This window comes from Perognathus longimembris, chromosome 8 (genome assembly GCF_023159225.1).
Source record: "Perognathus longimembris pacificus isolate PPM17 chromosome 8, ASM2315922v1, whole genome shotgun sequence".
Lineage (NCBI taxonomy): Eukaryota > Metazoa > Chordata > Mammalia > Rodentia > Heteromyidae > Perognathus > Perognathus longimembris.
Genome location: NC_063168.1, coordinates 3,954,637 through 3,968,515, shown reverse-complemented (window position 1 = coordinate 3,968,515; position 13,879 = coordinate 3,954,637). Strand labels below are relative to the sequence as shown.

At 43.5% G+C, this 13,879-nt stretch overlaps 1 protein-coding gene across 3 annotated transcripts in view; it reads left to right on the top strand.

Moving 5' to 3' along the window:
- Aff3 (AF4/FMR2 family member 3) overlaps positions 1-13,879 on the top strand; it is a 478,613-nt gene that overhangs the window by 453,405 nt on the left and 11,329 nt on the right. For all 3 annotated transcript variants that reach the window (XM_048352397.1, XM_048352395.1, XM_048352398.1), the window contains 2 exons: positions 8,660-8,723; positions 12,439-12,575. In XM_048352397.1, coding sequence (XP_048208354.1) covers positions 8,660-8,723; positions 12,439-12,575 — 201 coding nt within the window. The remainder of the gene's footprint in view (positions 1-8,659; positions 8,724-12,438; positions 12,576-13,879) is intronic.

Below are 13,879 nucleotides of genomic sequence, written 5' to 3'. Positions count from 1 at the left end.
TCTCATTTCTCCAGCTGAGGAGGGGCACAAAGCTGGGGCCACTCATCATTAACAACCACCTTCTCTCCCTTCTCCTGATTCTCCCTTTCTCGTCCTCTCATCTTCCTCTCCCTCCTCCTCCTCTCCTCTCCCTTCTCCCTTCTTATTCCTCTTCTTCCTCCTTCTCCTCATCTGTTCTGAGCCAACTTCCCTGGCTTGTCTTCACTGACTGTATGAATGAATAGTAAAATGACCACAGTCAGAGGCCCCCCCAATGGAAGATGGGAAGGACTAGATAATTAGTGCCAGAGTAATTTAGACTTGACAGAAATCCAGTCACAGTGATCCAAAAAGTAACAGATGCCATACTGCCACTTAGTCCTTAAAGCTGCATCATGTAGCTTTTTTAAACAAGGAAACTCATTATTTTGTATTATAAATACTCATTAATGGTTGAATAAACATGTGATACAGCCATGTATGTGGGCTGTCAATAACAAATACAGAGAAACAGTTGGATTATAAATAACCTTCCCAGGGGGGAGGGCTGGGACTTTTATTTCTTTCTTCCATTAGCCTGCTTGCAGGTAAATTTAAATTCACAGTCTTCCAAACCCCTTTTCTTGCGCTACTTACCAATTGAAGAGACACTCATCGTGCCTCTGGGGTGCAGACGAACAGAATGGAATAACACTTGTTTTTAAAGTGGAATGGAAGTCAGCTTGTTCTTGCTAAGTCGTAGGCTCCAGTCAGTGGCCTTGTGACCACCACTTTCCCTCTCCTGACGGTCACTGCTGGACAGTCACATGTTGGGGTGACCCTTGCATCCTCTCCAAAATCTTGCACCCTAAAACCAAAATCTGTAAGAATTCACATCAGTGAGTGACAGCAGCTGCTTCAACTCAAGGTCTAGCAATTGGCCTTCTCTGTGCAGTCATGAGCTGTAAATTACTTGGGTGTCATAATTAGTGACAGGGGCATTGTTGGTCGGCGAATATTGAGAGAACTGCGTTGTGAAGCCACAGGACAGAAGTCCTGAGTTTGCATTGAATTCGGCACTTGCTGCAAAGTGAGGCTCCTGGCTCCCGCCAGCCATACTGCTACGGAGGAAGCCAACAAACGCAGACGCTGGCACTGCCTGCTGCTCACCGAAGGATGTGTTGTCTCATATGGAAGAGCTAGGCACGACCAGCAGTCAGCCAACCCACCAAACGCCCCATCTGTCCCCACGGCGCCAGTCATGAGCGCTCAGCCCCCCCAAACCTCCCCAGCAACCAGCAAGACGCCCTCGGCCCCCCGGCACCGAAGGCCATGAGCACGTGGAATGTGGCGGCCAGGAAAGAGCAGGGACTTGACATTTGAAATGTAATTATGCACAGCAGTCTCGTGGCTAAAAGGATTTTAATTTTATAGAGGATGGGAAGATTCCCATATGTCAAAGGTCGGATCTCTCCCAGCATGATTTAATCAAAGGAAACCAACTGAAATCTCGAGGAGGCAATATTCCATTCAGCCAGGCAGGGTGCTCGGACCTGCCTTGGTCCCGAGGGAGACCTTTCACAAGTCACTTAGGAGCTGAGCTTCCTTGCTTTCCTGCAAGCACCCGGTAAACCTTAGTAACCCTGTATCGCTCATAGGGAAATATTTTCACTATGAAACCCCTGTTCCCAAGACCACGCCCTTATGCTGACCAGAACAAGAAGAAAGAGAAAGAAAACTTGGAGCTGGTTTGGGGTAGGAGGAATGAAATCTGTGTCTGCCGGTCACTTTCATGGCTTGATAGGATTCATTTATTTCGAATGTCAGACTGGAAGAACAACAGAACATCTTGACAGAAAGTTCCTTTTGATTAAGTAACAAAAACCTGCCTCACTTAGCTTATGCATCCTGGAAAATACACACTACTTCTTGTGTGTGGCCAGAGAATGTAACCTAAGGGGAAAAAAACACAAAACAAGGAGGGAGCCGGCGCTCCTAAGAAGCCAAGTTCTAGGGACTCTGAGGCCTAATGACACCGACGTCGGAAAGCCAAAGCTCCATTTGAACCCTTGCCACCAAAACACAGTCAACCTGCGTCCACCCGTGATGAAGAACAGCGCCCCTGGCCTCTGACTCCAGAATGTCCCATCACGGTGGCCACCTGGGAGCCGAGGGTGAGCTCCGCCTTGCCGCGCTTGCCCAGCGTGCCTCGTCCACGTGCTGAGAGAATCATCTCGCTCGCACACATTCTCATTTTGGAGAGAGCACCTTGAGGCCCCGGACATGACGACACCTCAAGGGCGCATGAAATGTCAGGCCCAGGTGTCAGATGTCAGGTGATAAATGTACGTAGTGGTGTGTTGCCTTTGTCTGACTTGGATTTCAGCTTCTCTAAGAAAAACCATCCAGATCTCTGTTGTGCTGAGGAACCTGTTTGTTCAAACATATTGAGCTCTCATGCCTGCCAATTTGCACAAAGCAGCCTGGCTCTGCTGAGGGGCAGCCTTTCACAGAGGTACGGATTACAGAAAGGAGGATGGATGCCAGCCTCTCTGTGGGAGACCATTCAACTCTCTCTCAGCCTCAAGGAGGAGAAGAAGCAAGGTTGCTCAAATACCCCTGTGCCAGATTAGAAATATGGGGTCGCTCCTACCCTGTAGTGGCTCATAACGAGGACCATGTGTTTATAGGTGTGGTAGTGGGAGGTAAGGAGAAGAAAAGAAAATCTCCCGTTTGGATGGAGTCCTCACATCCCTTTTGTCAGAGAGGGCTCTTGTAACAAAAAAACACGCGGCTACACCCTGGCTTTCGGATCTCTCAAGCCCTGTTTCTGAAGAGCACGGGATACAAGTTACATTCACAAATTTTAATTGAGCTTCCGTTAGGATTCTTCCTGCATCATCACACAATACCGTCACTGTGAGAAACAATGTGAATAATTTTATTGCATAAATGGAAAACAGAAACTCTAGATTTTCCACATAAAAGTATAGAGTAGATGGGGAAAAAAGCGGTTTAGACACCGGGATAAGTAGATTTTATTTTAGTATCTTTGTAACTGCCACACTGGCGACAAAAGTTTTGCTTTTCCTACTGACTTGCAGGATGCTGTGAGGAGCAACGGCAGCAGGGTGACAAGCATCCAAAGCCAGGCCAGACAATCTGGTGACGTCCCATCGGTCCCCACGGATTTGTGATGTAGGAGCAGGGCAGTAGAAATCACCTGAAAAGAGAAAATAGGCCAATCTTCAGGCAATCTTGAGTGCGCAGTATAGTGAGCCCTCCATTATATGCAAAATGAGAATTCTTACAAATGTGTTCATAAATGGCCCCCAGATGGTATGGTTTTCTTTCAGCATGGTAGATTCTATTGTAGCTGCCAGAATAGAGTCAGAAAATTACATGTGTTGCTTATCTACATGTACTACTGTGAGCTTACGATTTCAGTGAGCATATCAGGTTTTTAAAAATGCATTAGTATGCTACAGATCAAATCGGCATTGATTAAAGAACCCTTTTTGGAGACACCGCCATCTATGAGAGTAATTCAGAATTCCCATGAAAACTACATAGCTTATTACCCAGAGAATATCTGCATGGGAACAGTATGCATTAAAAATGACTGTTCGTGACAAGGTCTACAAAACAAGACACCAAGAAAATGACCAGACTTACATACTAGCGTGTGGAGGAGATGGTGATGCAGAGTTTCAGGTTGTCATGGAGACGCTCTGTGCCTCATTGGTGATGTGATACCCCTTCAGAAAGCACGCCTGCTTCCTAAACTCAGAGCAAATTCAGTTCCATTCAGAGGAGACTTGTTCACCTTCTGCCCTGTGCCTAAAAGGCCTATGTGGTAAAGACAAAAGAGGCTGGCAGCAGGGTCCCTGCTGAAAATGGGCCGGTGAGCTAGTTACGCACGTGGAATGACTGTAGCCCAGGAAACTAAGACAGTGGTGAAATGCCAAGCAGTGGAATGTAAACAGGAGGTGTCGCGCGAGGTGAGAGACACAGATAAGCCGGGCTCAGAGCTACTGGGCAGCTCCTGGTGGAGGGAGAATTTGAAGGCTAGTAACATTTGGCTCGTGGTGGGCATGCACTGATCACTAAGTGAGTAAACAACAGACTGTTGCAGGTAAGAGAAAGGAGGGAAATGCTTCGAAGACAAGGTTGTCATCTCATCAGCACCTTGAGGAAACCAGCCAAGACTTTGCTAAAACCCTGGTGAATAAGTGATAGGGTTAAGAGCGAGATAGGGTGAGGCAAGGTTACTGGGGACCTGAGCCGGGATTTGACCTCAGAAGCCTTGAGGATCAGAAGGTCTGCGAGCAAGATGGTCGCATAAGGGGAGGAATGCTTTACAAACCTTGTTCAAGGGGTAAGGCTTGAGACAGATTGCAGAGGACTCAAACTAAGAGGCCCAAGAACCACAGAAATAATGAGAGCCGACTTAGGTGATAAACAAGGTCAAGAAAAGAGAAGCATTTGGTAACAAGGGAGAAGTGAATGAAGATACTTGAACTCTGCCACATAATAAATTGGCTCTGGGACCCAGTGTCTCTGACACTGAGGAGTCAAATCTACTTTTGGCTTAGAGGTGGGAGTCTGGTCTTCTCGGTGGTGATAGGAAGCCAAAGAACAAACACAAATCAAATATAGAGACTTCCAATGTAGTGAAACTATTCTGTATGACATTATAATGGTGGGTGTGTACCATTGTACATTTGTCCCAACCCCTAAGACACAAAATGCCAAGAGTAAGCACTAAACTCCGGACCCTACATCGGTAGTGGGTGGGGCTCTATGTGTGTGGCGGGGGGGAGGGGGGGCTACATGGGAATAGTGTACTGTCTGCTCAGTTGTGCTGTGAAACTAAATGTGCTCTGAAAAAGAACGAAAGCTTGTTTAAAAGCAGAAGCAAAGAAACAGTAACAACAGCAAAAAAAACAATGAGACTGAAAATTGGAATCAAAGACTGAACCATCACTATATAAACAAGCCATCGTATAAACAAAGAAGTAAAACCTACCTCCTTTAAGACAAGCAAAAGTCTGTTTAAGTGGAGAAGTGTAGACATTGAAGGAGATGAACTAGGAAAAGAAGAGCTGCTTGGAACAGGCCTTTCTGTAAAGGAAACCTGCAGCCTCAGCCCCCAGTTGGGGCCCATCAACAGGGCAGGAAGGATTCAGGCATGAATAGGAGCAAGTTTGTTCACATTAAGAAAATCCTAGGGGCTGGGAATATGGCCTAGTGGCTAGAGTGTTTGCCTCTTATACATGAAGCCCTGGGTTCGATTCCCCAGCACCACATATACAGAAAACGGCCAGAGACCTCCCATGCTCATGGGTAGGCAGAATCAATATAGTGAAAATGGCCATATTGCCAAATTGTTATACAAATTCAATGCAATACCTATGAAAATCCCAGCCACATTCTTCACTGAAATAGAGAAACCAATCCATAAATTCATATAGAACAGCAAAAAACCTAGAATAGCCAAAGCAAATCTAGACAAAAAAAGCAGTGCAGGAGGTATCACAATACCAGACTTCAAGCTCTACTACAAGGCCATCATAACAAAAACAGCATGGTATTGGTATAAAAACAGATCGGAAGACCAATGGATTAGAACTGAAGACCCAGAAATAAAACCGCACTCTTACAGCCAACTGATATTCGACAAAGGAGCTAAAGACATACAATGGAATAAATATAGCCTCTTCAACTACTGGTGCTGGGAGAACTGGGCAGCCATATGCAGAAAACTCAAAGTAGACCCAAGCCTATCACCATGCACCAAGATCAACTCAAAATGGATCAAGGACCTCAACATCAGACCTGAATCCTTGAAACTACTGAAGGACAGAGTAGGAAAGATGCTAGAACTTATAGGCACAGGAAGGAACTTCCTGAATATAGTCCCAGGGACACAACAAATAGGGGAAAGACTTGACAAATGGGACTACTACAAATTAAAAAGTTTCTGCACAGCTAAGGACATAGCCACCAAAATAGAAAGACAGCCAACGATATGGGAAAGGATATTTACCAGCACAGCAACAGACAAAGGCCTGATATTGGTCATCTACAGAGAACTCAAAAAACTAAGCCCCTCCAAGCCCAATAAACCTATTAGGAAATGGGCAAAGGAGCTAAAGAGAGACTTCACAAGAGAAGATATAAAAATGGCAAAGAAACACATGAGGAAATGCTCAACATCCCTGGTGGTAAAGGAAATGCAAATAAAAACAACCTTGAGATACCACCTCACCCCAGTTAGAATGGCCTATACTCTGAACTCAGGCAACAACAAATGCTGGAGGGGGTGCGGGGAAAGAGGAACCCTTCTCCATTGTTGGTGGGAGTGCAAATTAATACAACCACTTTGGAGAACAGTATGGAGGTTTCTCAAAAAGCTCAATATAGACCTACCCTATGACCCGGCCATACCACTCCTAGGCATCTATCCTAAACAGCAAACCCCAAGATATCAAAAAGACATTTGTACTTCCATGTTTATCGCGGCACAATTCACAATAGCCAAAATATGGAAACAACCCAGATGCCCCTCCACAGATGAATGGATCCAAAAAATATGGTACTTATACACAGTGGAATACTACATAGCGATTAGGAATGGTGAAATATTGTTATTCGCAGGGAAATGGTCAGAACTCAAACAATGTTGAGTGAGACAAGCCTAGAACACAGAAAACAAAGGGGCATGATCTCTCTGATATATGACTGTTAACAAAGGGAGAAGGAGAGACAGTAGAGACCAAGTCTGTGAATACTGTATATGTTCTTGATACATTGTATATTGTATATATATCTACCTGACCTAGAGAAGGGATAGAAAAACAGGACATAAGATATCACAAGAAATGTACACACTGCCCTTCTATGTAACTGTACCCTTTTTGCACAACACCTTGTAAAAAAATTTGTGTTCAATTAATAAACAAATAAAAAAAAGAAAAAAGAAAACAGCCAGAAGTGGCGCTGTGGCTCAAGTGGCAGAGTGCTAGCCTTGAGCAAAAAAGAAGCCAGGGACAGTGCTCAGGCCCTGAGTTCAAGGCCCAAGACTGGCAAAAAAAAAAAAAGAAGAAGAAAATCCTAGAGCTAGTTGTAAAAGCTACATTGTCACTTCTTTGCTAGAGTTAAATAGTCCCAGCCTGTCGCCACAGTATTGACAGTATTTATAGAGAAGTAAAAGATCAGAAACTACATTGTTTCCTTGCTTCAGCAAATTTTGACCCCAAACTAAGTATTTGCTATAAGATACTGATTTGATTAAATGTGGTGATTTAAATATTAAACTTTTTTTTTTTGTCATAGCATGCCTTGTTTTTCTAAGAATTTTGACCTCTTTGGAAGAGGGATGCTCTGACTACCTATTATTATAGTAAGGTAAAAGACCTTTTAATAAACGAAAATAAGGCAGTTTAAAAGAAGTTTATCACACTAGGTCCAACAATCTGTTCCCTAAGGCCACCGCTTGCATTCTGTCTCGAGAGTCACAAAGCCCAGGCTCAGATTTGGTATTCATAAATAGGTCACCTTCATCACATAAAGACCAGTAATACAAAAACCTTCATGATGATGACACCTAGAGGATGTAAACGTTACATAAATTGAAAATAAATAAACCAGCCAGATGCCAGTGGCTCCTGACTATAGTACTAATTATGTAAGAGTCTGAGATCACAGTTTAAAGCCAGCCAAGTGAGGAAAAGTCCATGAGATTCTTAATCTCAAATTAGCCACCGAAAATCTACAAGTGGATCTATGGCTCAAGTGGTAGAGTGACAGTCTTGAACAAAATAGCTCAAGGACAGTGCCTAGGCCCTGAATTCAAGCCCCAGGAAAACACACACACACACAAAAGAATGTATCTGCTGACTTAAGCATTTAAATATACGATTTGATGAGTAGTTTAGCGTAACTTGAGATCATTATACACACCTAGATCAGTCTCAGGATGAATTACTCTCCTCTCCTGGAAGAATCCATGTCAGCCAGGGTTATTGCTTTAATAATGCATGTGTCGGCTGTTAATGTTTACCAGCCAGCTAATCAGCACTCTAGAGAATACATGCATGTTTGTATTGTTACAGAGTAGACATCATTTTACAATTAACTTCATTACAACTGGAACGTAATTGTATAGCATTCCATTCTTGCATCTTTCACTGTGAGGTTTTAAAATAATCAAATGGATGCAACTGCCACACAGGTACCTTGCATGCATGGAAAAGACTCTTCTGTTCATAAGGATGCACAAATATTCTCCCATACACATTCTGTGCACACATGTCTATGACAGGATAGACTTACAAGCTTTACATTAAAAGAGAATTACATGATGTAAAATGTCTGAAATAGAAAATTCACTGTCTAAACTGTACAATAAAAAGCCCGATTCACAAATGAAGCACTCACTGGAGGACCACGTTCAAGCCAGTGTGAATGTAGTCTCTGCATATATTGTATAGGTTTTGAATTGCTAATTTAAGAGAAAAACAATCATAGTATCTCACATATAGACAGTAATTTGGAAGTGTGAAAAAAGACTTGATGCCATGTTAAGCAGAGTGTTGTTGTTTTTTTAATTGTGCTTTATGTTGGAGTAAAAGAAAAGAATATTTTCAAGAGTTGTTTCACTTAAGCAATAATGACATTTAATCTTCTCTCCTCGTAGGCCACGAAGTGCAGATTATTTTATGCAGGAAGCTAAACGGATGAAGCACAAGGCGGATGCAATGGTGAGATGCGCTCGTCCAAATTACGTTTGTGCTACAGCTTCATTACTGGGGCAGTATAGTTGGGGTAATTATAAAATCTATTACAAGGATGGCTGGGCCTGTTAAATGGAGGAATGTTTATATAATCAAGGGCTCATCGATGAATAAATTATGACTTCAACCAATAATGTCTGACTGGGAGAAAGTCTGGGATAGACGAACATTTCCATTTAGTCCTAAGACTTGAATTGTAACTAGAGCCCAAGTTGTGAGAGGGTCGTAGTTTTGTGGCGGGGGGGGGGGGGGTTCCTTTTTTTAAAAAAAAATCTAGATTTGTGTTTTTCTCTCCTGCTAGCCTGACCGACCCTTGGCTCGATTCCAAAATCAAATCTCTTTTTAGAAAAGATGCTTTTTTCATCTGCATGTGACAAAATGAATGCTTCCCTGAAGTGTACAACACAGAAACTATTATCTGCTCGTAAAACCCGAGATTTGATGTTTTCAAGGCATAACTTTTCTTACTTGGATAACCTCCTATTTAGGGCCGTTTAAAGCTTTCAGGCAAGAAATAGAAAACTTCTGATTTTTTGAAAGAGGTCATAAGATTGTTCCCTCTTCAGGTCTCATCCAAAAGGATGAGTTCCTATCTAGTAATTTCAGTTTTATCCCTCCCTACCACCAGTGTTCAACACTGACACGAGTTAAAGGCCGGAGCGGAAGGCAGCATCTCAAATGACTTGCAGGATTTTATTCCTGGGGAGGAAGATAGCTGAGCCCTAACAGTCCCCACCCCAGTTCTGCTCTTGTTACCCAGCATCCGTTTCTGTGAAATCACAAAGTTCACTGTCAAGCTACATGTAAGGAAATAGTCACTGAGTATCAGAACATAAAGAAGACGATGAGTGGGCCTTGCTGCCTGACACAACCCTATAGTTCCAGAGTCTGATGGAAATGTAGGTTGTCTAAAAACGAAAAAAATGATGGGTGGCCGCAAATGAGAAAAAGAAAATCACATTTTAAAGCAGAATGAGCTCTGTATATCACCTTTATAGTATAAATATTTTTTAATTAAAGCAGAATGAGATTTTTCTACCCGAATCCATCTTCCAGGGTTTGCTTGTCTTAATCCATTGGGTGTCATCTTGCTCCGTCCTGCCTTTCCTATCCACTATTTTCCAAGAGAGAGACAGTGCGCCAGCCACAGTTCCCAGCAGCCTCTGAGCACACCCTGCCCGTGCCCGCCGCAGTGTACACCTGCAGAGCTCCGAGCTCTCGCGCTCCCGCCCCGTGACCCCCTCAACTCCTGTCAGATCACAGCACTCCCTCCTGGCTCCCCCCTCCCCCGCCCTTCCACTCCTTCCTCCTTTCCATCTCATTTGCACTGGCCTCCTCATTTTGCATTTTAGTTCTTCACAAACGGCCTTACGAGACGTTGCGAACCATTTTATGAGGATGCATGGTTTCCCTCCAAATGTACTCTCCTGTATATCTCTAGAAGGAGCTCTTGTGTTTCTAATGCAAATGCCTCCATATTGAGTGTCCTAAAAAATACTTTTTTAAAATTTAATTTTATCGTCAAGGTGATGTACAGAGGGGTTACAGTTACATATGTAAAGTAGTGATTGCATTTCTTGTCAAACTTGTTACCCCCTCCTTCACTTTCCTCCCGCCTTCCTTCCCCTCTCAACCCCCAGCCCCAAATTGTACAGTTAATTTCCAACATATTGTCTTAGGATTATCACTGCCCCTTTTTGGTTTTTGCCACTATTGGGCTTAAACTCTGGGCTCGGGTTCAGTCCCTGAGCTCCTTTTGTTCAAGGCTAGTACTCTACTACTTGAGCCACTACTCTACTTCTGGCTTTTTCTGGGGCTGGGGATATGGCCTAGTGGCAAGAGAGCTTGCCTTGTATACATGAGGCCCTGGGTTCAATTCCCCAGCACCACATATACAGAAAACGGCCAGAAGTGGCACTGTGGCTCAAGTGGCAGAGTGCTAGCCTTGAGCAAAAGGAAGCCAGGGACAGTGTTCAGGCCCTTAGTCCAAGGCCCAGGACTGGCAAAAAAAAAAAAACAAAACAAAAAAACCTTCTGGCTTTTTCTGTGATTAGCTAGAGATAATAGTCTCATGGACTTCCTGCTAGTGCTGGCTTTGACCTATAATCCTCCAATCTCAGCCTCTTGAGTTGAGTAGCTAGAATTATAGGTGTGAGCCACCAGCCTCTGGCTAAAAATACTTTTTGACTGAAATGTTTTCCTTATTCTGAAAGTATTGCCACAAATATTCTATTTGACTTATAAGCTTTTTAAAATTTGATTTGAGGGCTGAGAATGTGGCTTAGTGGTAGACTGCTTGCCTAGCATGCGGGAAGCCCTGGGTTTGATTCCTCAGCACCACATAAACAGAAAAAGCTGGAAGTGGTGCTGTGGCTCGAGTGGTAGAGTGCTAGCCTTGAGCAAAAGAAGCTCAGGGACAGTGCCCAGACCAAGTTCAAGCACCAAAACTGGCAAAAAAAAAAAAAAAATTGATTTGCTAAGCAGAGTTCTATATTTCTGTCTTCCAAGGTATCATTGTCAATAAAGTTTTGTTTAGTTTATTTTCCCTTGATGAATGAATAATTTTGCTACCCAAGTTGAGAATATGTACTTATCTACAGAGATTAGCAATGTTTCGTGAACCAGGTTGCATTTGTGAGAGTTTAAGGATATAAAGTTGATTTGTGATTATCTTCGATGATGTGGGGGAAAATAAAGATAAATTTAGATAATTACAGAGAAATTTAAAATACCACTTTTGCTGGGTGCCAGTGGCTCTCGTCTATTATCCTAGCTACTCGAAAGTCTGAGATTTGAATATTGCAGTTCAGAGCCAGCTTGGGCAAAGAATGTCCACAAGACTCATCTCCAGTTAACTGCCAAAAAGCCAGAAACAGAGCTGTGGTTCAAGTGGTAGTGTGACAGCCACAAGCAAAACAGCGCAGGTACAGCACCCAGGAGTTCAAGCACTAGTACTGGCACACACCCAAAAAATCCCCATTTTTATCATTGATTTTCAACTTGGTGTCATATTTGAGGTGAAGCAAACCCTTGATCTTTGTTGTCTCTCCTTTCCTTTTCTCACTCTTGGAAGAGGTCTCACCTGTTAGTGAGGAAATACTTGAGAAGAGGGAGACGTAGAGATGTAAATGCCTCAGAAAATGTACAAGAAGATAACCCAGGCCTTAATGTATGAAAACATTTCAGTGAAACTGCATCTGTCAACTGTGCACACTCTACTTAGCATAGACGGGGGTGGTGGTGTCAAGGAGTCGTTTCTAAACCATTAGAATGATTGCCGAGGCGAGAGTGGGCATGAAGCTCAGCCCAGCAGACAGTCATTAGGTGGACTTCATGCCATTCTGTATAGAGCCATTTACTCACTTGCCCCTAGCCAATAGTAATTTGAGAAAGTAACTGGAAAAGGAATTATCTTTCATCTGAGGGAGATATGTCCCAAGACCCCCCAAAAGATGCCTATCACACATAGTACCAACCCCTTTCACATAGTCGGTTTTTTTTCTTTTACATGCATATCCTTGGTAAAGCTGAACTTATCACCTAGACAAGTAAGAAATGGCAATAATAAATGGAACAGTTACACCAACTCAGAAGTTGGTGTCTGACATAAAGTATACGAACGATGTGGCGGTGCTGTTAGAACTCTGTTGTTAAGGAAGACACTGTTACTTGTGTTGCTCAGGTGGAGAAGTTTGGAAAGGCGTTGAACTACGCTGAAGCCGCCCTGTCGTTTATTGAGTGTGGTAATGCGATGGAACAAGGCCCCATGGAATCCAAGTCTCCTTACACCATGTACTCAGAAACAGTGGAGCTCATCAGGTAAGTTCCACGCACTGGCTGGGAGGGGGGCTGCGTGGGAGGAATTCAAGTACTAAAAAACAACAACAGAGAAAACCAGAGAAGAGAATGGCAGCCTGCGGCCATCAGCCGCAGAGCACCGGTATTCTTCTCCCCGAGATAATGGCTGATTTTGCAGCTTCCATTCGCTCTAGAAGCCCCGCCAAGGGAGTATGCGGTTTTTAGGTGACCTGTGACAATACCTGCTTCTTCTCCTGGAAGCCGCAGTTGGTATTCATTTCGCCTCTAGACTGCATTACAAACACTATGGCTCAGTCAAAAAACACTTAGAAGTCCCAGGTGCTAGTGGCTCCTGTAATCCTAGCTAGTCCGGAGGATGAGACCTGAGGACTGAGGTTCAAGGCCTGCCTGGGTAGCCAAGTCCTAATAAATTAGCCAGCAAAAAGTCACAAGTGGGAATGTGGCTCAAGTACTAGAGGGCTAGCCATGAGCAAAAACGCTAAGGGACGGCACCACAGATAAACTACAGCAAAGGGCTTTGTGTTCAAGCCCCAGTACCAGCACACGCGCGCGCGTGCGCGCGCACACACACACACACACACACACACACCTTTATTTTAAAATGAAAAATGAGACACTTCTCCAAAGAATACATATAAATGGCCAACAGATATATGAAAAAACAGGGCATATCAATACCACTAACCAACAGGGAAATCAAAACCACAGTGAAATCTCACCTTATACCACTAAGAATGGCAAATATCAAAAAGACTAACGATCATAAGAGCTGATAAAGATGTGGAAGAAAGGCAACCCTTGTCGGTGGGAATTTAAAATGATATACCGTATAGAGGCTTCTCAAAAAAAAAATTGAGGGGCTGGAGATATGGCCTAGTGGCAAGAGTGCTTGTCTCATATACATGAATCCCTGGGTTCAATTCCCCAGCACCACATATACAGAAAACAGCCAGAAGTGGCGCTGTGGCTCAAGTGGCAGAATGCTGGCCTTGAGCAAAAAGAAGCCAGGGACAGTGCTCAGGCCCTGAGTCCAAGGCCCAGGACTGGCAAAAAAAGAAAATTCAATATCCCACATATACTGTGTTTGAGGTATACACAGACAGGCATGATCGTGTTTATTTCATAAGTTAGACACAGTAAGAAATAATGGCAATAATAAAATAGAAAAACTATAATAATACACCATAGCAAAAGTTATGTGAATTGCATGTCTCTGTCTTCAAAGAGTAAAGACAAAAGAAATCTCTGGCCAGGCATAGTGGCTCAGAACTATAATCCCAGCTTTCTTGGGAAGTGGAGATCAG